The following is a 25,067-nucleotide window of genomic DNA, read 5'->3' as shown; positions in this document are numbered from 1 at the left end:
GGCTGGCTCTCTCTCACCTCTCCACCCAAAATTGGCCTAACGGCCAATTGTCAGCTGCTCCCTTCTCTTACAGCAGGTGACCCATGGCCAATCGCCAGGGGTGTCTTTGCCAGGAGCAGACAGGCCCAGCCAATCGGTGCGTCCCCGAGGCCGGGGCGGAGCCGGGGTAAGGGTAAGAGGGTATCCCCGGGGACCTGCTGAACCTGGCAGGACAGTCTGCAACGCAGCCCGCCCTGCAAGCTGGCAGAGGGGGAAGAAAAAAAGGGTGCTCGGAAGTGGCCTCCGGCCCCGTCCCCTGGAGGGACAGAGGGCGGGGGCCTCGGCGAATGGCTTTCTTGCTCGCCAGTTGCGGAGTGAGTAGACCCCCCAAGGGTCTGGGAGAGGGGGCAGGGTCCCTGCTGTCTGCCCGGGGCTGTGGGCGTGAATGTCGCCCTCTCCCTGCTTCCTGCTCGCTGCCCTCTGGGGTGAGTAGGACGACGTGGCTGCCCAGGCCCTCTCTTCCCCGAGCGCTCTCCTCACTTCCTCGGCTGAGATGAATTGGAGACTGGGGCTAGTGGCCTCCTGTTCCACGGAGAGGTCATTCGCCACCAAATCAGATTGGAGAGAATCTCTTCCTCTTTTTCGATTCGTATTTGTGGAACCCTGTTTTCCTTTCGAAAGCAGCCTCAAGATGTTATATTAACACAAAAGTTAAGCTTTCTCTTAATGTGAAAACCTAATTTTGACCAGTTGTCCATTAATAGAATCTCCGCTTGCAGGCCAGACATTTTCTGTTGTTCTTTTTTGGCACTGCGTTCTTGTCTGTCCCAGTTTTGTGTGTGTGTGTGTGTGTGTGTGTGTAATAATTATGGGTATTATTATTTGTGAGTATATGTCTGGGGTGGAAGGTGGTTTTATGCTTTTTGGGCAGCTTGTGTGAAAACATTGAAAACTTTGGAATAGTTGTATGGGGCTTATAAAAACTGAAGGGAAAGGTTTAGTTTGGAAAGTTGAGTATAATGAATAGGAAGCATGTTTGAATTATGCATTTTTGTGGCATTCATACTGTATTAAAGTATTTTTGTTATGAAAGTGAGAAATATTGAACTTTTTGCTAATTGGAAGTAAAATTTGGTTTTTTGCTTGCTGATTAAACTGTTTATCTTTTGCTGTTTAGAAAATTAAGAACATATCAAGTAATTATTTCTCCTAGTTTTGGCAGAGAGGCTAGGCAGAAACTTAGAATAGCAGTTTTAAAACCTTTTGTAGTGAACTTTATATTGAGAATTCTCATCCACTGCCTAAATCATCTCAGTACATTGCCTGTATTGAAAAATCAGATTTTTAGTCTGAGAGCTTAAATGGGAAATAAAGATAACAGAAGCTGGATCTATTTCCTCCTTAGTTTGGTTTTCACAGAGATGATATTATATTTGAAGTGCCCCTCAATAAATACTGGGCTACAAAGGCTAATGGTCATATCCATTTTGATGTTTCTAAAGTTCTAGATGATATGGCGTTTTGTTTTGTTTTTTAGTGCGAAAAGATTGTTTTTGGTAAGAATCTAATTACTGAACCATCCCCAGTCGATAGGAAGATCAGCAGGGAATTTAGTTCGGTGTAAGTTTGGTTCAGCCAGAAAAGAGCATTGTGATAACAACCATATTCTGCTGATTGGAAAATCAGGCAGTTGCATGGTTTGCAGTCTGTTGCTTAAGAAAGAGGATATCAAGCTTTCATCCTAGAAAGCAAAGTCTAGGATGTCCTCTGGAATATGTGAAGTTCCATCAGTATATAAACTTTATAGTGTAGATTGATAACTGATGTTTATGGAGATTTTATATAAAAAGACAGTTTTTTATGATTACTGTAATGTTCTTAGCCTAAAATTATATTTAGGAAATTTTTCCAGTAAAGGTTTACATTTGAAAGAATAGCCGTTAGGCTGAAAATATAACTAAGCCGAGTGTATCTCCCTAAAAGTTCCACCACACACAGACAATTAGTCATTTAAAGCTGTTTTCCATCTCCTTTATTTTCCACGTCCATTACCAGGTCCTGTTAAACTCATCTTTGTAATGTCTCTTGGATTTGATCTGTTTCTGTCCACATTTTAAAGCTTTAATTCAAGCCTTCATCATCTCTCACCTAGACTCCCACAAAACTTTCTAACGAGTCTCCCAATCACTAGACTCCCTCTACCCATACTGTTTATCCAAAACCAAATCCGACTAACTCACTCCTGTGTTTAGCAGTCTGTTCTGGACATCTCTTGCCATAGTCCAGCTGTGTGGCATGTCCTTTAAGGCCCTGGACAACCTGCTCCTAATTTCTCCCTCTTGGATCTGGACTCAGCTGCAGGTGCTCTACTTTAGCACTGTGAACCGTTGATCATTTAAAACATGCCATAGCCTTACATAGCTCTTTGTCATTTCACAGCCTTTCCCTCTTGCTTAGAATTATAATTGCTCAGAATTCTATCAAATGATAAGCCTTCAGGTCATCCTTTAACACACAGCTCCTGTATTACTTTTTCTTTGATGTCTTCCTTTCTTTAGACAGAACAATTTAGAATTACACTTGTCCTTTGTGCACTGCAACAGCACTTCGTTTGTACCTCTATATTACAGCCTTCGCTAGGTTGCATTGTATATTTTTTGTCCACATATCCGTTTCTTGTATTAGACTCTAATCTCATAGAGATCAGAGATCTTACTCATCTTCGTATCTCCAGGGCCTTTATCTTTAGTCTAGTGCCTGGCACATAGTAGGTGCTCCGTAAATGCTTGCTAAATGATTAAAATATGTAACTTTAATGTGTCCTAAATGTGCAAACCTTTGGCTCCATTTTACTGGAATTAGGTTTTTCCCTGTGGTTTAGAAAGATTTCCCAAGTCATCAAACACCCTGGTTGCTGCCACACTTGAGAGACACGATTGTAGAAAATGTTTAGAAACTGTGTTATAAATGATGAGCAGATTCCCAGACAAGCTTCCTGTCCTCCCAATCTATATGAAAGACTACAAGTAGCAGTGTCAGCACAAATTGGTTCTGTGGTAGTGTCATAGGAAAAAGAGTATGTTGATGGTTAGAGAAGTCTGACTGCTTTGTAAGTGGTGAAATTTGAGCCCATTCCTGAAGATGTTCATGCTTAATTATATTTGCTATTGTCTATATTGTCCTTAAAGATGTCCTTCAAAGATGATAGAACCTAGCACATAACAGATATTCAATGAATATTTGTGTAATGAAGGCATGGCAGTGGCTGTGTGTGTGTGTGTGTGTGTGTGTGTGTGTGTGTACGTGTGTGTACGGAGAAAGGAGGGACACTGACTCAGACTTGTAGTCCTTTCTTTCCACACTGGAGTTCATTTATTTATGGAGACATGTTTAAGAACTTTGCTTCTTTGCTCTATTGATTGTGCAGTTTATTTTTTTCGCCCAAAATGTGCCACTTAAACTAAGTTATTCTGCTTACTCATTTGTTTCTTTGTATTCTCTGCATTCCAGAGCATATTTTAAAATCTGGTTGCATTAGTTTTTCTCACTGTTTCAAGGTTACACTAAATGATAGAGCTTGCTTGTGTTTTAACATTGTCATACCATGGAGGACTTAGCTGCAGTTGGAACCTGTAAGTTCTTATTGTCTTTATTTAATGAAGTTAACTTTTTTCAAAAGTGAATAAGCGGACCCCAGGTTTTTTCAGTATGGTAAGACATTTACTCATCTGATGAACATGGTTATTTGCCTGGTGATTGGCTTCACAGAATCCTGAAATTGAAAAGGATCTTGGAGTTTTAATTCATAGAGGAATCAGTCTCAGAGAAGCCAAGCTACTTGCCTAAGGTGACAGAGAATAGAATAACTAGGAGTGGAGCCCTGTGATTCTTGTTCCTTTATTTTTTCTAGAGAGAACTGAGGTGCTGCTCTGGTGCTGCTCTTCATCCATTGCTCATATTACTCCCCAAACCCTAGTAATTTTTCTAGTTCAGCCACTAATTTTGGTATCCTTTCAGATTCAGCATCTGGATCTGAAAAATATCTGATGCTTCTCTAAGAGAATATTGTTTCTCATTTGGCTTCCTGCTTTCCTGCCTCTCTTTGTGCTTATACTAGCCCTGAGTCTAGGAGTATGCCTTTTGTGGTTTTCTCCATTTTTCCTACAGATTTATTATCTGCTTTCCTTTGCTCCTGCTCCAGGAGGCTGACCTTTACAGATTGTGTCATTCTTTATCCTCTGGCTTCTGGTTGGGTTTAGCTGATGGGCGGCAGCAGCAATGTGGAAGGAAGAAAAGAAAACCGTTGGGGGTATTTATCCCTCTTGCTCCTTCTCTGATTTGATGTATTTCCAATAGTGGCTGTTTCCTACAACTAGAGGATCCTTTGAGTAGTAGCTTCTTCTCCTGGGTACTTCAGTATCCCTTCTTAGTTTCCTTAACCCTGCCCTCATTTCTGCAGTCACTTCATTAAAGAGAAGTTCAAATATTCCATCTGATTATGCTGTTTCCAGCAGGGCCCGTGCTGTAATACTTTTTTCTTCCTATCTCTGTCCAAATCCTGCACTCTAAAATGTAACCTCAGTGAAACCTTTCTCATCTCTTAATTTACTCCTTTGAATATCTTATAATTGCTTATTTTATCATGCTTAAATCAATTATTTGTAGACAGATGTTTATATCCTCTAATAGAATTGAAACTCTTAGGCCAGGGTCTGTATCTCCTCCATCTTGGCATCCCCAAAGCATAGTCATGAGGGATGCCCAATGAATAAATCATTATTGTAACGATGAATTCTAAGCCCAGAGTAGTATGTGTAAAACAGTACTCATGAGAAGATTTGGCATGAGAGAATGAATTCTTAGAGGGGCAGATCAATTGTCATTGCCAGCCAGGTCTTTCTTGTTATACTGCCTGTACAGTACAATGTCCTTCCTCCTATTCAATTTCTTTTTTTCTTAAAAACTTTTAATTAGCCTTAAAAGAAATTAGTATCCATACTTATAATAAATCCTTTATGATAACTAAATGAGTTATAAATGAGTTATTTGTGAGTTATGCTCTGACTTTTAATCTACAAGATCATCTTGTTTAAATGCTAACAGGTAGGCACATTTCAGAATTTATTTCATTCATTTATAAAATGTTTTTGAAAACTTTGTAATCAAATTTTCAGTAAGGATTATGCTATAAATGAGAATTCTGCAGTTATTTCAAAACTCAAATTACTAGAACACTCAGTTTAAGGACTCACGTGTTTAATGCAAATTTCTCCTAGTTATATATAGAACAGATTTCTAGGAAACTTACCTGAAACTTTTGTTTTTGGTAGACCCTTAAAAACATTGAGACTTTTTGCTTTCCAGAATGCTGTTAAAGTGAATGATAAGCAGTAATCTAGAGTTGGGGAAGGAAAGAATGTATTTTTTCCATCTTATACCAGTAAGCCACTCAGAGATTATTTAAATCCTGGAATAACTTAATCTGTAACTTTTAAGAAAGCTATTCTGGTAGCTTGATCAACTAATATGTGAAAAGAAGACTTTTGGCTGATTGCCAGTCCCGTGTGGTCAAACAGTGCTTTGTTGGGAATGATGTATTAGGTGTTTTTGTTTTTTATGAGTTTGCTTTCTCGAATGTTGAATCGCGATCATGTTATTGGCAAGAAGGATATGGAGGGAAAAATAAGTATTCTGCTTTGTTTTATTGGCCACTTTTCTTAGCATTTGTTCTGGTATAGTGGTGATTGCTAATTTTTAAGTGCCTTTTTTGCTAGTTTGTGCTTTATCTGTAAATGATGTTATAAATTTGTTATGCTGCATTTTATTTTGCTTGGAAAGGTATATCTGAGCAGCTTCAGCATTGCCAAATTTACTTTCTTAATACATTTTAGCATTTTGTAGATAATTTTAAAAGAATAGTACTGATGATTTTGCAAGCTAAAAGTTATAAATATTTTGAAAAATATTTATAATCTGTAGTTTTCTATTTTTTAACATAAAGCTTTTGTATTTAAATAAATGCATACTTATTTTAAAAATCAGACAACATGAATGTATAAAGTAAAAAACTAAAAGAACTCTTGTCGCAAATGTCCCTTCCTTCAATTCCAGTCCCCAGGAGTAATATGTGTTTAATGTTTTTTTTTTTATGTGTTTTGTGTGTGTGTATCTCTAGTAAAATAGCTTTTTAAAAATATAACTTATATATTACTCATTCTCTATTTATCTTGCATAAGGTAATTACTTTTTAATTACTATTATCTATTATCTTCTTCAGAGTTCAACTTACTGTTTGTTTTCTTAAAGGAACGTTAAATACAATTTATACTTATATCCTTTTTTTGATAATAGATCTCTATTAAATTACATGTGTTATATGGTATTTAGTTATTCATTTTGTTTTTATACATCAAATAAATATTCACTTGAGTGCCTTCTATACATTAGACACTAACTAGTTGAGGGCCTGGGGATACAAATGGTGGATCCTCGTTATTTATGATTTCAAATTATGAAGAAGAAGTAGAACACCTATTATGTTACTTTACATATAATCTTTCATTTTATCTTTCCAGCAGCTTTGAGTGGTTTATTATTATACCCATCTCTCATAAGAAAATGGAAATGGAAAAAGTAACTTGGCCAGATTATACAGATAATTGGTTAGGAAGTTGAAGATTTAGGATTTAAAACACTATCAGTCAAACCTTAAAGGTTATGCTCATTTTCACTATATCAAGCTTCATCAGGCAATTTTTAGATTACATTTTAGTTCTCTTATACCATGAATTCTTTTCACATATCATTGTGATTTAATAGAAAATTATAATGGATTTGAATTCAAAAGACTAGGTTGAAATTCTAATTTAAAAAATAAAAACCCACTAGATGATTTGTGTAATAAGCACTTGTAAGATAGGGTTAATATCTGTTTGCCTTACTATGTCGTAATAATGAAATGAGAAAACTTATAAAGTATATAGCAGAGGACCAAATGCTCTGAAAAGGTTTTAATATATATTATTCATCCATGGTCAATCCATGAGGTTAGAATTGTTCACTTAAAACTGTGGAAAAAGGCCTTACTTTTTAGGGCATTCTTGGGATACTTAGCAGTTGTTGGTAAGAAAGCAATAGCTACTGTGTTCTGTTAATTTGGTGTACTATTAATAATACTGTGTACTATTAATTTGGAGCCTTAGGTTATCAAGACATTGATTTAAATGGAAAATATCTTCCTGAAGGTGTAGTGGAGGAAAGAGTTTAATAATAGTTTCAATTTTATGGACATTTTTGAATTGATGATATTCACTCCAAATGAACTGATAGCTGGGTATTCTTTAGGATTAAGGGAGAAATTCTTACCCTTAGAACTTCTCTATACCTCTAAATCCCATTCTTTAGCTGAAGTGGATACACCACAGAGATAATAGGGATTATAAGTGTTTCCAAATTTGCAATAATCTAAGGAAATTACAGACTAGTATACTCCCCATGAAGTCATAGTCTTATTAATATTTCTGGTTTCTTTAACACACTTTTTTCATCACTAAGCCAACTTTTAAATCATTTAATAAGGGGACAAAAATGGTGTCTTTTCTCAGAAAACTTAATTTGCTGACAAATTTCTAAGGAACAAAAAAGCTATTAAGTTTGGCATATATATTTCCTTTTTTTGTTTTTTTAACTTGCTTTGCTGCTCATGTATCTACTTTTCCTCTGTGTAGTTACAGATTTTTCTCTTATTATTCCTTTACTTAATTATTGATATCAGACTCACAGCATGGTAACTTTCTATTCTCTCTTTTCCTTACCTTTATGGAAGATCAGTACCACACTTGCTTTTTTCCAGTCTTCTGGTATCTCTCCAGTTCTTGAATTTTCAAAAATAATTGTAAGTGATTCAATTGTAAGTATGCCCTATACTTCTTTCATTGGATGAAAGTGTATCTGTGATGCATGTCATCTCAAATTGTTGATTGTGAACATAAACTTTCCAAATATTCTCATATTTTAATCAAAACAACATTTCTGCAAAGTTCTCATTATTTTAATTATAGGATGTGTGCTTTGCTAATTTTTAACAATCATCTACTTTTGTTGATTCATGCCATTTATTTTTCATTAGAAGGCTTGTTTTCTCTGTTTTTCCTTTGTTGAATTTTTAAGCTGTTACTCTCTTTTACAAATCTGATAACTTACTCTATTTTCTTGTTGTTCTCAACTTCTAAGAGACTTACATGGAATAATGTCTCTATTTCTAATACATTTTTCTTTTCTCTTTATAACATTTTTATTATGTGCTATTTTGTTCTATATAAGAGAAAGCATTGAGTATAGAGTACTTAGTCCTTTAAGTTTTTTCTGTGAAATAAGATTTGATATGAAAATAATTACTCATTTGTAAATTCCTTTTTACAATGTTGTTAGTCAGCCGTAGCCCTTCCTGTAATAGTATTCTCCTCAGTTCCTTAAATTACCCGTGTCTTACTTCCTGATTCTGACCTCAGAAGACCTTAGTCACCTTTTACCACCTTTACCTCCACTGTGTATTAGTCTTCCTCTGTCAGCAGGAATTACTTTAAAAGTCCTCACTCTGTCTCAAAACTTGCCTCCTGTACTGTTTTACTAAGGAATGCCTCTCCAAAGCAGCTATAATTCATGTGTACTTTAGAGACATCTCTTGCAATAGTCTTCTTTTTAATGTGGGTGATGCATTCAGTTATGTGTATGTATGTATGAAGTATAGTTTTTAATGTCCCAACTCATCAGTAGGAATTCATTTAATTTTGCCGACATTTGTTAGCTTTGAAGTACCTTCTGAGAAAAGTGATACTATTCAACATAAATATTAGAAAGATAGTTGGGAGTACTTACATACCATTTTGAGGCAGTTTGATATTCTTCTGCTAGTCTAGATGTTATTTTTTAAATTCTCCTTAAAGGAGGCCAGATGTGTGTGTGTGTCTCTCTCTCTCTATGTATATATTTTAAACTAGATACATAGTTTAAATCCTGGCTGATATAAAAATCATGAGTTACTTTTTCTTGACTTTATATATATACTTTAACTTTCTTTATTAGCAAAGTACTCTTGAAAACTGGAGACTATATTGGTTTGAGCATATTTGCCACATAAGTGATTTTTCTTCTTTACATAGCTTTCTAATTTTATGGTTAGATTTGAGTTTGATTTCTATTGAGGTTCTAATTTAACTTCTTTTTTACATCACAGGCCATTTTGTCTTTATTTCTGAGTAATAGTTATATTTAAATGAATTTGAACAGAAATCATCAAGTTAGAACTATGGTTCATCAATACGATAAATTAGGGAGCATCAGCATCTTTGGTCCTGAGCGCCAGAAATGCAACACAACCTTCAATTACTACTGAAGGATATAGACAAAAGGGAAAGACAGATATGAAGAAAAAAGTGAGAGAGTAGAAAAAGAGAAAGAGAATTTGAACAGAAAGGCCAAGGAAAAGTGGTCATGAAGAAGACTGGTATCTTGGCATCGGCAGTTGCCACATGCTGCAGTCAGTGCCATTACAATCATTCGACACTGAGCCCTGCGAGTATAATGTTGAATGAATGGCACAGTTTCTGCCTTCATGAAGCTTTTAATCCTTCAGAGAAGTCAATCAATTAAATATTTAATATGATAAAATGGGATAGATGTGAGATAATACTAGAAAGTATTTCTGCTTGACACCCAACCTGCTGTTCTCAAGAGCTACTGTAAGATGTCTCTGTAAGAAGTATGAAGTTACACTCTTATCTTAAAGAGTTTGCCCTGTCTGAGTTCTTTTCAAAGGAAGATAGGCCACTGTCAGCATGGTAAAGGACCTTATTGTTGTTATGATCTGTTTTAAAGCAAAACTCCATTAAAAAGGATATGAATAAATGTAGTGCCTTATATTGTGAATCGTGAATGGGAAGAGGAATAGTTATGACTTTAAGGAATTTTTATGAAAAAGACTGTTAGGAGGTAATAAGTTCCTTGTCTTCTTTGGATACTAAAGCCAAGATTAGATGACTTTCAAAGACATTGTAAAAGTTACTTCTATGAGTGAGAGATTGGACTAGGTGGCTTTGATTCTATGTATTTTAAGTCAGTGTATAGTGAAAACTTGTATTTCATTATAATTACTATCAATTACATGTCCATGTTATTGGTAAATTTGTATATGTTATTTTATTGACTGTAGATGGGGCAACTATATATGTAGATTTTCTTAAGTAAACCAAAGATTTATGGATTACTCTGCAAGGGAGTTTAGGCCAGTTCAGGGATTTTAAGCTAATAACTATTGTAATAAACTTCCTATATTCATTAAATAAAGAAAGATGGATTGATGAGTAGCTCTTTGACTTGGATGTTGTGCCATGTGGAGTTTATTCTGAGGGTACAGTAATGTTGTAAAAGATTATCTAGAGGCATGTCTGAGAAGAGAGCCAAGATGAGGTTCATATGATTATAGCAACATCAAAGGGTTGTTTCTGAAGAATTAATTCAGGTGGGTTTCAGATACCAGTAATTTAAATCTAATTTGTTTTCATTTATTCACTAGAGGATTTTTAATGAGATAGTAATTTGTTCAAAAGGATATATTAATTAAATTTTTAAAGTGATGATTCTAAGTGGATTCAGAAGAGAGAAAATTCTTAGAAATCACTTTTCTCCCTTATTTAGATGCTCTCTCTTTTATTCATTTTTGAATGTGCTATTGATCTTTTTAAAATTTATCAAAAACAATGTTTTTAGCTATTTTAACTGGGTATTATAATTAAATTAATGATAATGATATTATGTTGCTCTGTGAAACAAAACAGAAACCAAGCCACATAGTTCTTCTAATATTTGGAGATAAATTACTCCCTTCTTTCTTAGTATCTCCTATAGAGTATCTCTGAAATGTGATGGATTTATCCTTCCTTTTTCGCTTCTTTTATTATCATTTTACATTGTAAATGTTTAGTAGGGAGTTTTTGAGTTATCTTTAAAAATGAAGATATTTAACCATAATTTTATAAATATATCTGGGTTTTACATACATTGTTTATTATGATTTTTCTTTCTTAAACTTTGTTTTTATACATGGCTTCTCATTGGGAAGGAGTTTTTCAATACTCATTTCAAGCAGTTTCTTTACATGTATTTAAAAAATGTAGGCAGTTTTATTGCCTTTGAATTTGAAAAGGAAAATGCATTACAAGATAATTTTCCCATGGCCTTAACAGGACTTAGGTTTTTAATGTTTTGATTTAGAATTTAAATTTTAGTTTAAGAAGAGCAACAATAGTAATAGTAATTCATAGTGTTAGTAGAGGTAGTAGCTGCCACATTAATATTAGTAGGACAAAGATGCCTGTATTTGGCAGGTAAGAAAGCAGCAGCTCAGAGTGTCACAATATCTTATTAGTGACTGAGCTGCAATTAGAAACCAGGTTTGCCAACCTATTGTTGTTTCCACAATACTGTACCAGGGCTCAATATGGTGTCTGAGATAGTGGCTGTGAAATGCTTTAGTAATGATAAAGTTATGCAAAGATGAGGAACTGGAGTAAAAAAGCGAACTCTGACCTCAGTTTACTAAAATGAGGAATGTGAAATGGATCATCAGCAAGTTTTGGCAGAAGGCAGGGAAGGAAAGGTAAGACAAGTGAAAGTCAAGTATGGCATGTGAAATTCAAGTGTGGTAGGTTGAACCACTATATTGCACCCATTTAGTACAGAGTTTTGTGGTAGGGTTGGGATTGTGACATTAGTGGTTCCTGACCCTTATTTCCCTGTTTAACTGCATGACATCTGGGCATGCAAATATTGCAAGCTGGTAGTCTTTCACAATCTCTGTTTTGTCTTTTATACCCAGGATTGATGTGTTTTTTGGTCAGAGATGATTAAGAACTCAAAAGTTTCTTTTGAGTAAAGTTAAAACAGAGAAATTCCATGCTCTTGGAGCTTAAAATTTTTAGTATACAAAAAGTAGGACATGCTAAAGGCCAGACTGTTAAACTGAGAAATAAATGGGCCTTCTAAATAAATAAACATTTACACCATGTCCAGAGTGTAGTATTCCTGCCAAGGATGAAAGTGAGTAGGGAACTTGATTAAGACAGAAGTGTTGTCACTTTCACTTAGGGCAGTCTTCTTAGAAGAGGTGAGGATTTTGTTTTTTTCTTTTTTAATTAAAAGAGAAGGAGGAAAACATCAGAGCTAATGGGGTAGGTTAGGGAATGGGAGAACTAGTAAGAATATGAAGTTTAAGATTACAAGACTGGAGGAATGGACTTAACAAAAAGGGGGGAAATAGAAGGTAATCTAGCTTATTTTGTATATGTTTCTTTAGCTAAAATATTGTTGCTCTGAAGGTGACTAGGAACCGTTATGCGGCTTTTGGGAGAAAAAGTGATCCTGAAGAGCAGAGTAAATACTAATTTGAGCACTAGCATGTACTAATTGATGAAAAGGGAATGGTGCTAGAAGTTCATGAGGAAGATTAATATAATACTATTCTTGAAGAATTTAGATAATTTAAAAAAACCTATTATATATGTAGAAGTACTATTTTTTTAAAAAAAATTGAAATGTCACATATGAAGGATAAAGTACCTTTTGTACTAGTAAACATTGCTTGGATACTATTAGATTTATTGCAAATTTTATATTTCTCTAGGGTTTGGATTCAGGATTTGTTCCTAGTGTCCAAGACTTTGATAAGAAACTTACAGAGGCCGATGCTTACCTACAAATATTGATAGAGCAATTAAAGGTATGGCATTAGTTTATATATTGAATTGATAAAAAGTAGCAAATGTTACTGAGCTCGATTTTGAGTAAAACGTTATTTGCTCTTAATTTAAAACCCTTATGCGGTATTAAAACAGTTTTTAATGCTGACTTATTAAAAGATCTGCGTGACTTATTCAGAGATCTTTATCTCTAATTATATTGGTAAGTAGTGCGTGTACATACTGCACTTTTTTAGTTATTAAAAAAGGTAAATATTTATACATAATTAGAAAATAAGACAAGATTAAATTCACATTCTATTTAAAAATTGTATGAGATAGTAAATTTTAAGTGGCTCTACTTCTAAAGCCTTGTTTTTTCCTTTTTTGGGGTGTGGGGGAGTGAGAGTGGTAATTCTCTACTTTATCATTACTGAAATTAATCATCTCCTTCAATTCATACTTTAAAGTTAATTACAACTAAAGGTCCTAGGGAAAAAGAGGAATGTTGATAAACTTGGATCACAAAGTAGAAAAAACTTAGGTTTGAACTGATATTTTTAGTTCTTAAAAGCCATCTTGTTTCTTTGGTTTGTGATCAGAGTAATTGATCCTGACTGTTTAAATAATTCAGTAGACTTTGACCTGACACAGTGCCTTGAAAATACATGTATATCACCTCTGGAAGAAATGAGTTTAAGAAGTAAAATTTGCTTTTCTATGTTTAGTAAATAGATACGATATGGTAAAGTGGCTTGATTTTGTAATCAAGTTTTTTAAATCCTGTAGCTTTTTGATGACAAACTTCAAAACTGCAAAGATGATGAACAGAGAAAGGTAACTTTATAATCATGATTTCAACTTTAAAATTTTTACATACAAAAGCTTTTTGGAGAAATAACAGAAGGACCTCGGTGTTTTTAACCTACTGTAATAGTGCTGTTGACCTATTATGATAGTATTGCCATATAGACTTCAAGGAGAGTTTTCTGTTGAATTTCAGTTATGGTTTCATAATTAAACAAAAGGATAGTGTACGCAATTTTAGTATAATACCATTTTTTTGAGTACCACCTTTCTAGGAATAAGTTCTTTCCTCTTCAGGTATCATATGTTGAAGGTAGAAAGTTATTAAATTTACATGTGGTCACTTCAGACATTAACAAACAAACTGGCAAGAATTTTCAGAATGAACAAGAATTCACAGATGAGGAAACAAAGCAAGTCTCACTTTAATTATAGTTCTGCTACTGCCCCCCGCCCTTTGAATTTCTGGTAGGTACTTTGTAGTGTGAATATTGTTCCCCGGCCCCCCTTCCCCCCACATTTACATTTTCCTCTCCTTGAATAAAATTCCTGATGCAGCATCATTTATTTTTTTTTGCATTTCTGCTAACCATCGTGTTGCATTGGGCACTTTTACAGTTGGTAATAGTCGTAACTCATGTTTCGCTCACTTTCCAGTCCTAGTTTTAGAATTTAGTTCCATGTCATTTTTAAACAACTTAGCAAAGTTTAAAGTAAATCTAAAATAAGCATTTTAAAATCACTTAGTGGATCTATAGAAAGGCAAAACTTGTTTTTAGGGAAAGAATAAGAATGTTTTATATTCTTACAAATCATTAATTGAATCTAATTTGAAGATTTAATTCATAAAATATTGGAATTTTTAATTTAAATATTTGATTTAAATAAAAAAGTATAACAAAAAGTATTCCCTTCCCAACCTGCCTGCACTCACTTAGAGTGATGAGTACATTTTGGTAAACTTCTTTAAATGCAGTAAAAAAAACATACCATTTTGTGCTTCTGATTATTTCTGTTTAAACTTATTTTTCACAGAAAATTGAAACTCTCAAAGAGACAACAAATGTAAGTTATGTGTTTGATAAACTCTGGCTTTACATTAGAAATAGTACTTTAAAATGTTATTTATATTTTAAGGTGCTGCTGTTAGAAGAGCAATTTAGATTGTAATTTTTATGAATTTTTACAAGGGTGTTAAAGAGTTGTATTATTTTCTAAAAGAATTTAAATGAATAGAATAATCCCTCTAATTGAAATTGACTTTGTGTGCCATTTTATGTTTCTGTTCTTGTCTGTTTGAGATCCTTGGATAAAAAGTGTCATCCATGCACAGCATATACTTAAAATATATTGTGATTTAAGTTTTCTGATATACTGGCCTTCTGACATATAATGGTCTACTAGTAAGAGTTGTATTTTGATAAAAGCGTTTAAAAACAGGCAAAATAGTATTCCTTTGATAGAATTCTTTACTCTTCATAAGTCCATAAAAGTCTTGAATGGGCGTTTTAGGAATTTACAATGAGATTGCCTGCTGTTGATCTAAGAATTTGGAAGTTAATCAGACTTATATCTGTGTGTTTGAAGTATTGAAAACCATTTAGATGTTATTCAGTATAAATTAACATTTTTTTGGTATTCCTTAATAATTCATAGAGTTGCTAATGATAACTTCATTTGACACTGTCAATATTTAAAAACCCACTGGATATCCAGAGGTGTTTCTTATATAGTATAGACCTAAACTCTGAACATATGAACTCATTTTTATATTTTAAGCTTTAACATCACATGACAATCTTATTCAGGACAAGATCCTAAAATCAGTGTTTTGTTTTTATAGAGCATGGTAGAATCAATTAAGCACTGCATTGTGTTGCTGCAAATTGCTAAAGTAAGTAAATTTTACTTTTGATTACTTCATTTAATGGTATTTAAAAATTATACGTAGCTGAAAAACTCAGTTCTGAAATATATACCTTTCTACAGTAAATTGTATTGTGGAGTTCCTGATACTATTGGATAACTATTGTGTTTGGATGTTACGTTATCAGCATGTGCCTGTTTTTGATAAGGTAATTTCTGATGGTGGCTGGGTAGAAAGGGAACATGTTTGAATGACTCACCCCTTCCTTCCATTTTATCCATTTTCACTGCTTGGAACCGGGACATGCTTTGCAAAACCTTTCACAAAAATGTTTTTCTTAGCAAAGAATTAAATTTCAGTAGACTTCTTTTTCTCATTTATAATGAAGAGTATAACCAAGGTATATTTTTTTATAATTGTGTTAAAGATTTTTTTCTGGTACTGAACTACGTTAATGAACCACTACTTTAACTGCTGTTCCTTATTCATGAACTAAAATACATTTCGAGTTATTGTCTGTAATACCACGGTATTGTCCGTAATACCACGGTATTGTCCATAATACGACTGTATCCTCAGTGCCTAGAACAGTTGCCTGCCGCATAGTAGGGGCCTGGTAATTAATTGTAAATTTTAATTGTAAATTATCTAATACATAATTTTTAATGGTTACATGGTTTAGTATTTCCACTATATGTTTGCTTTTTTTATTTAGCCACCTCTCTGTTTTACTGTGATGGTCTATCCTATAAATTAATCTTTGGGTCAGCCTGATTAGTTAATTTGTGATTAAGATACAGGATTTTTAAATGATATTGTGAGGCAGTTATCTTTAAGAGCATGGACTCTGCAGCCAGACTGGGTTTGAATTCTTGTTCTACCACTTGAGAAAGTTCATTTATCCTCTCTGTGCTTTGGTTTCCTCCTATGTAAAATACAGATAATAATAGTACCTGTACTCTTACTGGTGGTGTGAAATTTAAATGAATTAGTCTTAGTACCAGGCATATAACAAATCCTAAGTAAGTGTTTGTTAAATTTTTAAAAAGTTTTAGGAGGTCATAAAATTTAAAGTGACTATCACATATTGGTAAAAATGGGAGAATTTCCATCTATTACCGATGGGAATATTAACTGTTATTTTGGAGGATTATTCTTTACTGGAAAATTAATAAAATATTGGAATCAGCTACTTTGAGAGAAATATTCCATCTAAGACCCCCAAAAAAGATAAGAAAATAGCTAATTTGATACCTTAATTGTTTGGGTTTGATTTAGTATTAGTGGCTTAGAGGCAACATACTATAGGTAGAATTTTAAGCTCCTTCTAATCTTGATTCTTTCCTTTTAATTTTCACTCCTAAAAGTTTCATTCTGTCCAAATAATTAGTGCAGTGGTTCCCAAACTTTGCTGCACATTGCAATCACCTGGAGATCATTGATAATTCTGATTCCTGGCTCTTGCTCTCAGACATTCTGTTGTAATTAGTATGGAGTATCACCTGGGCATTGGGAGTTTTAAACTTCCAGATGAGTCTACTGTGTGGCAGAGCATGGGCACCACCTGTTTAGTGGGATTTTCAGGTGGGCTGTATTAGCTCAGAAGACTTTATTCTTCCTTTGTACAGTATATAGAGACAGCTAGTGTTCCACCCATGAGGAACCACAGAGCAAGTATGGGGCAGGGAGAAAGAGCAGAGCAGAGATAATCTGAGAGACTCCTATAGCTAGGGATTTGACCAGGTCTTCATCAAAATTATGTGATATGACCATATGCCACAACTCCTATAAGCAAGTGAAATTAATGTTATTAATGTATTTTATTTAACCCAGTGTGTCAAAAACATTGTCATTTTAACATGTAATCAGTATAAAAATTCATTAATAAAATGGTTCATATTCTTTCTCTCTCTTTTTGGGGGGCATCAAGTCTCAAACATCCTGGGTATATTTTACACTTCAAACTAGCCACACTTAAATGCTTAGTAGCCTCATGTGACTACTAGTGGCTACCAAACTGCACAGCACAGGTCTAGATTATCCTTTCAGAACTGAGTTGTCTGACCATAGATACTTTTAAAGTAGATTGTATATTTAAGTTGTCCTTGGATCCTAGGTTTTCTCCCCAGAATATTTTTCTGCGTAGATTTTTTTGTTTTCATCAGTATGTATTTGTTAATTTCTTGTCAACTTTTTAAAGACAGACTTACTGATATATAATTTATATACCATAAAGTTCACTGATTTAAAGTGCACACTTTAATGGTTTTTAGTGTACTTACAAATTTGTGCGACTGTCACCATAATCTAATTTTAGCACATTTTTATCACCCCCAAAAGAAATATCATACCTATTGAACAGTTATTTCTTATATTTCTTTCTCTCGCTGTCCTTAGTCTCACACTTCTTGCAGTCTCTGGCAACCACTAATCCACTTTCTGTCTCTAGATTTGCCTATTGTGAACATTTCATATACTTAGGATCATACCATAGGCGGTCTTTTGTGACTGGCTTCTTTCAGTTAGTGTAATTTTTTCAAGGTTCATCCATGTATGAAGACTTAACTCCTTTTTATTGCTGAGTAATATTCCATTGACTGGATATACTACATTTTGTTTAGTCATCAGTTGATGAATATTTGGGTTGTTTTCACTCTTTGGCTATTATGGATACTGCTGCTATGAATATTTGCCTGTAATGTTTTTGTATTTTCATTTCTCTTAAGTATATACCTATGAGTGCTGTTACTGGGTCAAATGATAACAATGTTTAACTTTTTAAGAAACTGCTAAACTGTTTCCCAAAGCCATTTTACATTCCCATTTTCTCCGCATTCTCACCAACCTTTATGATTGTCTTCTTGGTTATAGCCATTATGGTGGTATCTCATTGTGGTTTTCATTTGCATTTCCCTAAAGAATAGTAATGTGAGAGCATCTTTTCATTAGAATTCATATATCTTCTTTGGAGAAATATCTATTCAAATCCTTTGCCCATTTTTTAGTTGAGTTTTTCATCCGACTGAGTTATAAGAATTATTTTCCATATTCTGGATACAAGTCCTTATAAGATATTGGATTTACAAATTTTTCTTCAAGTCTTTGGATTATCTTTTCACTTTCTTGATACAGCTGTATTTAGATGTATGCAAGTTTTTAATTTTGATGACGTCCAGTTCACCAGTCTTCTATTGCTTGTGCCTTTGGTGGCTCATTTGAGAAATTATTGCCTGAACTAAGATCACAAGGATTTTATTCCTATTTTCTTCTAAGAGTTTTATAGTTTTAGCTCTTACATTGAGGTCTGTGATCCACTTTGAGTTAATTTTTGTGGTGTGAGGCAGGGGTCCAAATTCATTTTTTTTTTCCTTATGCATGTGGTTATCCCAGTCGCATTTGTTGAATCTCATAAAACTTGAATTAGAAATTTCTTTCATCACCTAATGTGTCTATTTTTTATTTCATATAATTAGTAAGTGTATAAGTACATAATTAAGAGAGTTTTCACTAAACTGTATTGCCTCATTAGAAAGATGGGTGTATTTCATGTATTTTGTTGGTAGGCTTGATTTTAAAAATCCTGGAGTCTGTAATTTCTGGTCAGAAGCCTTCCCAATTTATGTGGTGCCGATGTTTTTGTTCACTGTCATATTTCCAGATCTGTCATGCTGATATATTCAGAGAGGAGAATAGCCATTGTATTAAGGAATGAGGTACTTACAACTAGATAAACATATGGTATAACTTAAGTAGGAAGTAGCATTAGATCCTTTCTTTGTTTCATTAGCATAATTCATATTGAATTATGTTGAATCTCTGATTCAGTAACACTTGAGATTTAGCTTTAGCTGAGCTCCATGAAAGGCAACTAGTGAATTACTTACAGAATAACAACAACAAAAAGAAAAGTGGAAGAAAGTTGGGGGAGGGGATGAGTGTAGTAAACCTTTTTAACTAATAGAACAAAATCCCTAAAGTTTATAATGGGAATGGATTGATAGTAAGGTGTTTAATAGTCTGTGGGTTTATGTCAATTTGACTCTGCCTTAAAAGACAAATCACAGTAGCAACAAAAATTATTAACCCTAATTTAAAATACCTTGTAAATAAAATGCATTTTTAATCAAGAACATTTGGAGTAGGGTGATGTTGTTAGATATTTAAGTTTATTTTAAACTATACCAGAATTAGAAGTGGTGGTTTTCTTAGATAATGTAATATATTCTATCAGTAATCTATTGCTGCATAAGAAACCACCCCAAAACTGAGTGCCTTAAAATAGCAACAGTAATTTATTTTGTTAATAAATCTGTAGTCTGGGTAAGCCTCATGACTAGTTTCTGCTTCATGCAGTGTCACCTATGGTGGCCTGATTGGGTGGCCAGAGGATCTGCTTTCAAGATGGCTCGCTCACATACCTGCAAAGTTAGCCTGGAGTTTAGGTTCTTCTCCATATAGTCCTTTTCACCACCACTTGGGCTTTTTCGTAGTGTGGTGGCTGGGTTCTAAGAAAACAAGGTGGAAGTTTATGGCATTTCCATGACCTAGTCTCAGAAGTCACATACACTTATTGGTAGAGACCATCGCAAAGGCCTGTCTAGATTCAAGAGTAGGGAACGTGAACTCTACCTCTTACTGGAGCCATTTTTGGAAAATTTAATCTACTATGCTATATAACATTTCTTAGAAATTCTTTGGAAAAATCAATTTTTAATGTTTAGAAATTAATAAAGAAAAGCTAAAGGTAAATTAAAGTATCATTTGAGCAAGAAACTTTCATTTCAATTTCTCTTTGTTTAATTATCAATCATTTATTTTCAATGGATTCTATTAAGAATTTCTGAAATTTTGGATATTCTAAATATTCAGTTAATTCAGTTTTGCAAATAAAGGGGGAAATCCCAGCATGAATTACATAGACATCAAAATGCAGTTCTTCTCAAGAATATGCAAAAGATAGCCACTGTGTCAGAGGTTCCCAAGACCACCCATAGTTTGGCAGTTTGCTGGGAGGAGTCACAGGATACAGTGTATATTTGTACCCACAGTTATAATTTTTTACAGCAAAATTATGCAAAGCAAAATCACCAAAAGGAAAAGGCACATAAGGGCAAAATCCAGAGAAACCCAGGCACAAGCTTCCAAGAGTCTTCTCCCAATGAAGTCATACAGAATGTGCGTAATCACTCCAGCACCAAATTATGACAACACATGTAAAATGTTTTTTTTTACCAGAGAGGCTCATTATATTTTTATTGGAGGCTTGCCATGTAAGTATTCTCTGCTTTTCACTTACCAAGATTCCAGACTTCCAGAAGGAAAGCAGGTCTTCAGCATAAACCATATTGTTTGTTTAAACAGTTTAGGCACAGTGAGTCATCCATATCATTCAGAGTGGTCGGAACCCTCCTGAAGTCAAATTTTCTAGACACCAGCCAAAGGCCAACTTTGCAGACAGGCTTTACTAAGGATAGCTCTTTCAGGTTTGCTATGGTAATTCTTTTCTGCACATACACTTAAAAAAAATCATCCCCAAATCTTCAAATTACTCTTGGTCGACCCATCAATTTTTGAGTACGCTCCATACCTTAAAGAAAAAGTTATAGATAAATGAGATATAACTTGGCTGCTGTGTTTAAAACCAAAACCAAATATTGGCTTCTGTTAGAACTTGAAAACTTTCCAATAGTATGCAGTTAAAGCTTTCAACAGTTTTATTTAAATTTAAATATATTGTCTGCATAATACTAATAGATGGATTATAGTTATAGGAACGATAATGTGTTGGTATCTTTCCACTACCTTCTTCCTTAAGTAGTAGTATCCTTGGAGAGGTAAGGCAAAATGACATATTTGTTAAGAGCATGAAATCTGTATTGGAATTCTGGCTCCACATCTCTCTCTCACACAGTTTTCTCATCTGTCCAGTGGGGATAATAATAATAACTACCTTACAGAGTTGTTGGTAGTATATATGGATTAAAATAATAAAATACTTGCCAGATAGTGTTAGCCCCTTTATCATCATACCTTTAGTATAGTGATTATGTTTTTATTGAAACAAAAATTAGCCTATCTATTTAGAAAAGTGTTAGTATAATTCTTGGGCCAGCAGTCAGAAAATGGGAAATGGTGTTTATCCTGAGTTTTGAAGGTTAGAAGATTATCTTATCTTTAAAGTACAGTAACAGTTTGGGGAATTTACTATAAAATTGAACCCATAAATAGTCAAGGTCTTCAATCCTAACTTAGTATGTCTGCATTTAATCGTTAGTACCAATGTAACTACACAGTTCAATAAGATATTTCTACAGTGAGCTCAATTAAATGCCTGCTTGGAAAAATAATAGCTATGCTGTTGGTATTGTTAATGTATAGCCAGTGATAGAATTAGGTTTAGCTAGGAGTGTACAAACGGAATTAAAATCTTAATGGAAGCAGAGAATTCGTTTTCTAACAGTGTAACTTATCAAGTAAAAATAAGCTTTCAAAATAGGAGAAAAAGTACACAAGTAATTACTTAAATGAGAGAATGAAGTTAATATTTTTAACATTTCTCCTTAAGGACCAGTGTAATGCGGAGAAGCACGCAGATGGAATTATAGTAAGTTTAATCTAATCTTTTTATTTCCCTTCTGCAGAGCATTATAACCAGTCATGTCAGGAGAAGCCTGAATTTCTACTTATTTTTCAACACAAATTCTTCTTTTATCTACTCACTGCTTTTTGTTGTTGACTCTTGCAATTTTTCTTGATCTCCTAAAGTTGTCCATCTTTCAGCAATCATTTGGAGGGGAAATGTCAATCTTAAAATTTTTCTACATGTGGGTCCATATTGAATCACTTTGCATGTGTTAACTTGAAAAGTTAATCATCGTATGAATACGCAGCTTTATGACTAAATAAGGCATAACTCACAGTACTACCATTTCTTGTCAAACTTTTTTCTCAGATGAAGGGAGGGCATATTGAAACATCTTAATCTATTTAAATATGTTTATAGGTTTCTATTATCTTATTTTTAGAGTTTGTGTATTGTGTTAACTATCATTGCTACTGTGGTATATACTGCATCTGTTGGAACTAGTTGTAACATGAATTCTTTGACGTATAGACATTTTCTTATTCTTTCTTCCTTTTTAGCTTTTTACTCTTCCTTTATATTCAACTTCCCCTCTAATAAGAAAATTAATTGTTGTTAGTATTTCCCAGCTAGAAGTGAAAATTAGAGTTTGAAAGTTTGTAGTTTGAGCTACCCAAGTTTTATGATAACTGAATGACTTCTTTTCAGACCATTTCTGAAGCAGTCTTTTTTTTTATGCTAAGACTTTACAATGCCAGCTTGTCTGAAATCTGGAAACTTATTTCATAAATCTTGAAAACTAATGATTATACTTGAAAGGATGAGCATTTTATTTTTACATTTGGGTTAAAATGAAAAAAAGTTACATATCTATGTTGTTCGCATATTTCTTAAGAAAAAGATAAGAGAAACATTTTTAAAATTTAAACACATTGAAATTTTTGTTTCTCTTTTTCACAATGTGAATTCGGAGTTTGAGCCATGATGATAAACAATTATGTGACATAAATGCAATGTAATGTATCTTCCTAAGGTATCAAGGAAGATTGTAAGCTTCATGGAAAAAGACTACATATGTTATCTAGCATTTCATGGTCCCCAAAGACCCTTAGGAAAACCACGTTGGCATTATTTTTATGTTTTTTCCCTTAAAACAAAATTAGTTTTTTTTATGTTAAAAAATAGTTTTATAAAGCATACCTAAAATGCTTAATCATTTGAAATTAAAAACACCTAGAAAATATATACTCATAGAAAATCTAAACTTGTAGAAAACAAACATATTGGAATCATTTGATTAGAGACTATAACATTTTTTCTTGAGTTTTTATTTTGAAAAAGAAGTGTTCATGTTTTAGGCCTTGGCCCGAGACTGCTAGCACCCAGCCTTGCCATTAACTAGCTGTGATCTTAGGCAAGTTACTTAACCTTAGAGTCTTAGTTTCCTCTATAAAGAAAAATGACTACTTCTTCCTTAGAAGGTTTTCGTGAGGTGCATAGCAAACACATAATAGTACTCTATAAATGTTAGCGATACATACATACATACATACATACATACATACATACATACATACATACAATTTATTACATGTCATATTGCATCAATGTCACAACAGATTAGGGTTTAGGATTATCATTTGTTTGCATTTCTCAAGCTCTGCACATCCATTTTCAAAGCAAGGTGTAGAATATAATCTGACATATTTTAGTCTGAGGTTGATTGACCGAGAACTGTAGATAAGTGTAGAATAGATGTATTTTCTGTTAACAACAGTAGCAGAAGTTATTGAGTACTTTTAATACACATGCAAAAAAATATAATAAAAGTGTTTCCTTTGACAAGCCTAATCTTACATTTCATCTGGAAAAGATTCCATTAGAAACATAGAATTCTGGTCCCTTTTTCCAAAGTTATTTTATTTCTTAGTCTCTTCAGTAATTTTTCTTATGTCATAGATGGGTATAAGGAGGTGATAATGTTCTCATTCCTATGGATCAAAGTGTACTGATGGTGGAATTTTGCCTTTGTAAAGCACTTGGAGTCCTTTGGAGAAAACCACTATGTAAAATAAGGAATTTATTTTATTTAAAAACAGCTCCAGGACTTGTTGAGACACTTACATCATTATTATAGATTGGTTTGTATCTGAAAATAGAATCATAAAGTAATAACCAGAAAGCCCTTAGAGACTGTGTAATTCAGACATTTCTTTGTTGTGCAGACTGGGAAAGTGAGGCCCATAGCAGATAAAAGACTTGCCAAGTCCTTGGTGGAGCAAGGATTCTAAGGAATTAAAATCCCAAGCCTCTGCTTTTGTGCTTTTCTCAAACCTTTAAAACTTTTCCCCACTTCACTTAGCTAGATTTTTTATTATTAATGGTTGTTTTCAGAGTTCCTTCTCTAAGGGTTCTTTATTTTCCAGTCAGAATATTTATGGTAGGTAGACTATTGTATTGATAAGAAATCTTGTGTTCAAATCACTTGATTTAAGAGATCTGATTTAATGATTTTAAAATTTTTATTCAGAGGGGGTTTAAACAGTTTTTTTTTTAATGTAAACTTTAAATGAGAATGCTACAAAGACAATGTCATTATCTCAGTTTCCATTATTAAGTACTTTAAAATTCTTATGAATACTTTTTAGGTTCATTCATCAGCAAAGCATTTCTAATTTTAGTATTTTCTGTTAAAACTTCTACTTAATATATATTTGAAGTTTAGTTTCCCAAATCAAGAAAAGCTAAAGAACTTGTTATTTCTTGGGTTTTGTCTAGTATAGTCTTCTAAATGTTGCATCTAAACTTTACTCTGACAAAAGTCTTTGTTTAAAATCTCCCCTTCTCCATATAGAAATGCATCAGTAAGCTATGGAGTCTTGTTTTTAAAATGCCATCATGCTGGCAGAATAATTTCTTGGCTTGAAATCAGAGATACCTAAACTTTTTTTTCCCCTCTAAAATTGTAACTAGATGTTTGTATTTTTCTGAATCGTCAAAAAAATCCTCCTCCCCACATACCCCCAAATAGAAGATACATTGCTTTGCCTTTATCGACCATAAAATTAGATGCCTGTGCTGTGCAATAGGCAATGAT

At 33.6% G+C, this 25,067-nt stretch overlaps 1 protein-coding gene across 6 annotated transcripts in view; it reads left to right on the top strand.

Moving 5' to 3' along the window:
- Positions 1 to 25,067, top strand: part of OSBPL9 (oxysterol binding protein like 9) — a 114,604-nt gene that overhangs the window by 63,935 nt on the left and 25,602 nt on the right. For 2 of the 6 annotated variants that reach the window (XM_011370503.2, XM_023536795.1), the window contains 5 exons: positions 12,659 to 12,754; positions 13,503 to 13,550; positions 14,556 to 14,585; positions 15,364 to 15,414; positions 21,953 to 21,991. In XM_011370503.2, coding sequence (XP_011368805.1) covers positions 12,659 to 12,754; positions 13,503 to 13,550; positions 14,556 to 14,585; positions 15,364 to 15,414; positions 21,953 to 21,991 — 264 coding nt within the window. Of the gene's footprint in view, positions 1 to 173; positions 354 to 12,658; positions 12,755 to 13,502; positions 13,551 to 14,555; positions 14,586 to 15,363; positions 15,415 to 21,952; positions 21,992 to 25,067 lie in introns of those variants that run through there. The other 4 variants (XM_011370504.2, XM_023536796.1, XM_011370505.2 and 1 more) reach the window with 3 other exon arrangements.

The sequence above is a fragment of the Pteropus vampyrus genome, unplaced genomic scaffold (assembly GCF_000151845.1).
Source record: "Pteropus vampyrus isolate Shadow unplaced genomic scaffold, Pvam_2.0 Scaffold170, whole genome shotgun sequence".
Classification (NCBI taxonomy): domain Eukaryota; kingdom Metazoa; phylum Chordata; class Mammalia; order Chiroptera; family Pteropodidae; genus Pteropus; species Pteropus vampyrus.
The sequence above is the reverse complement of the archived record's forward strand: the minus strand, read 5'-3'. Positions and strand labels throughout refer to the sequence as shown.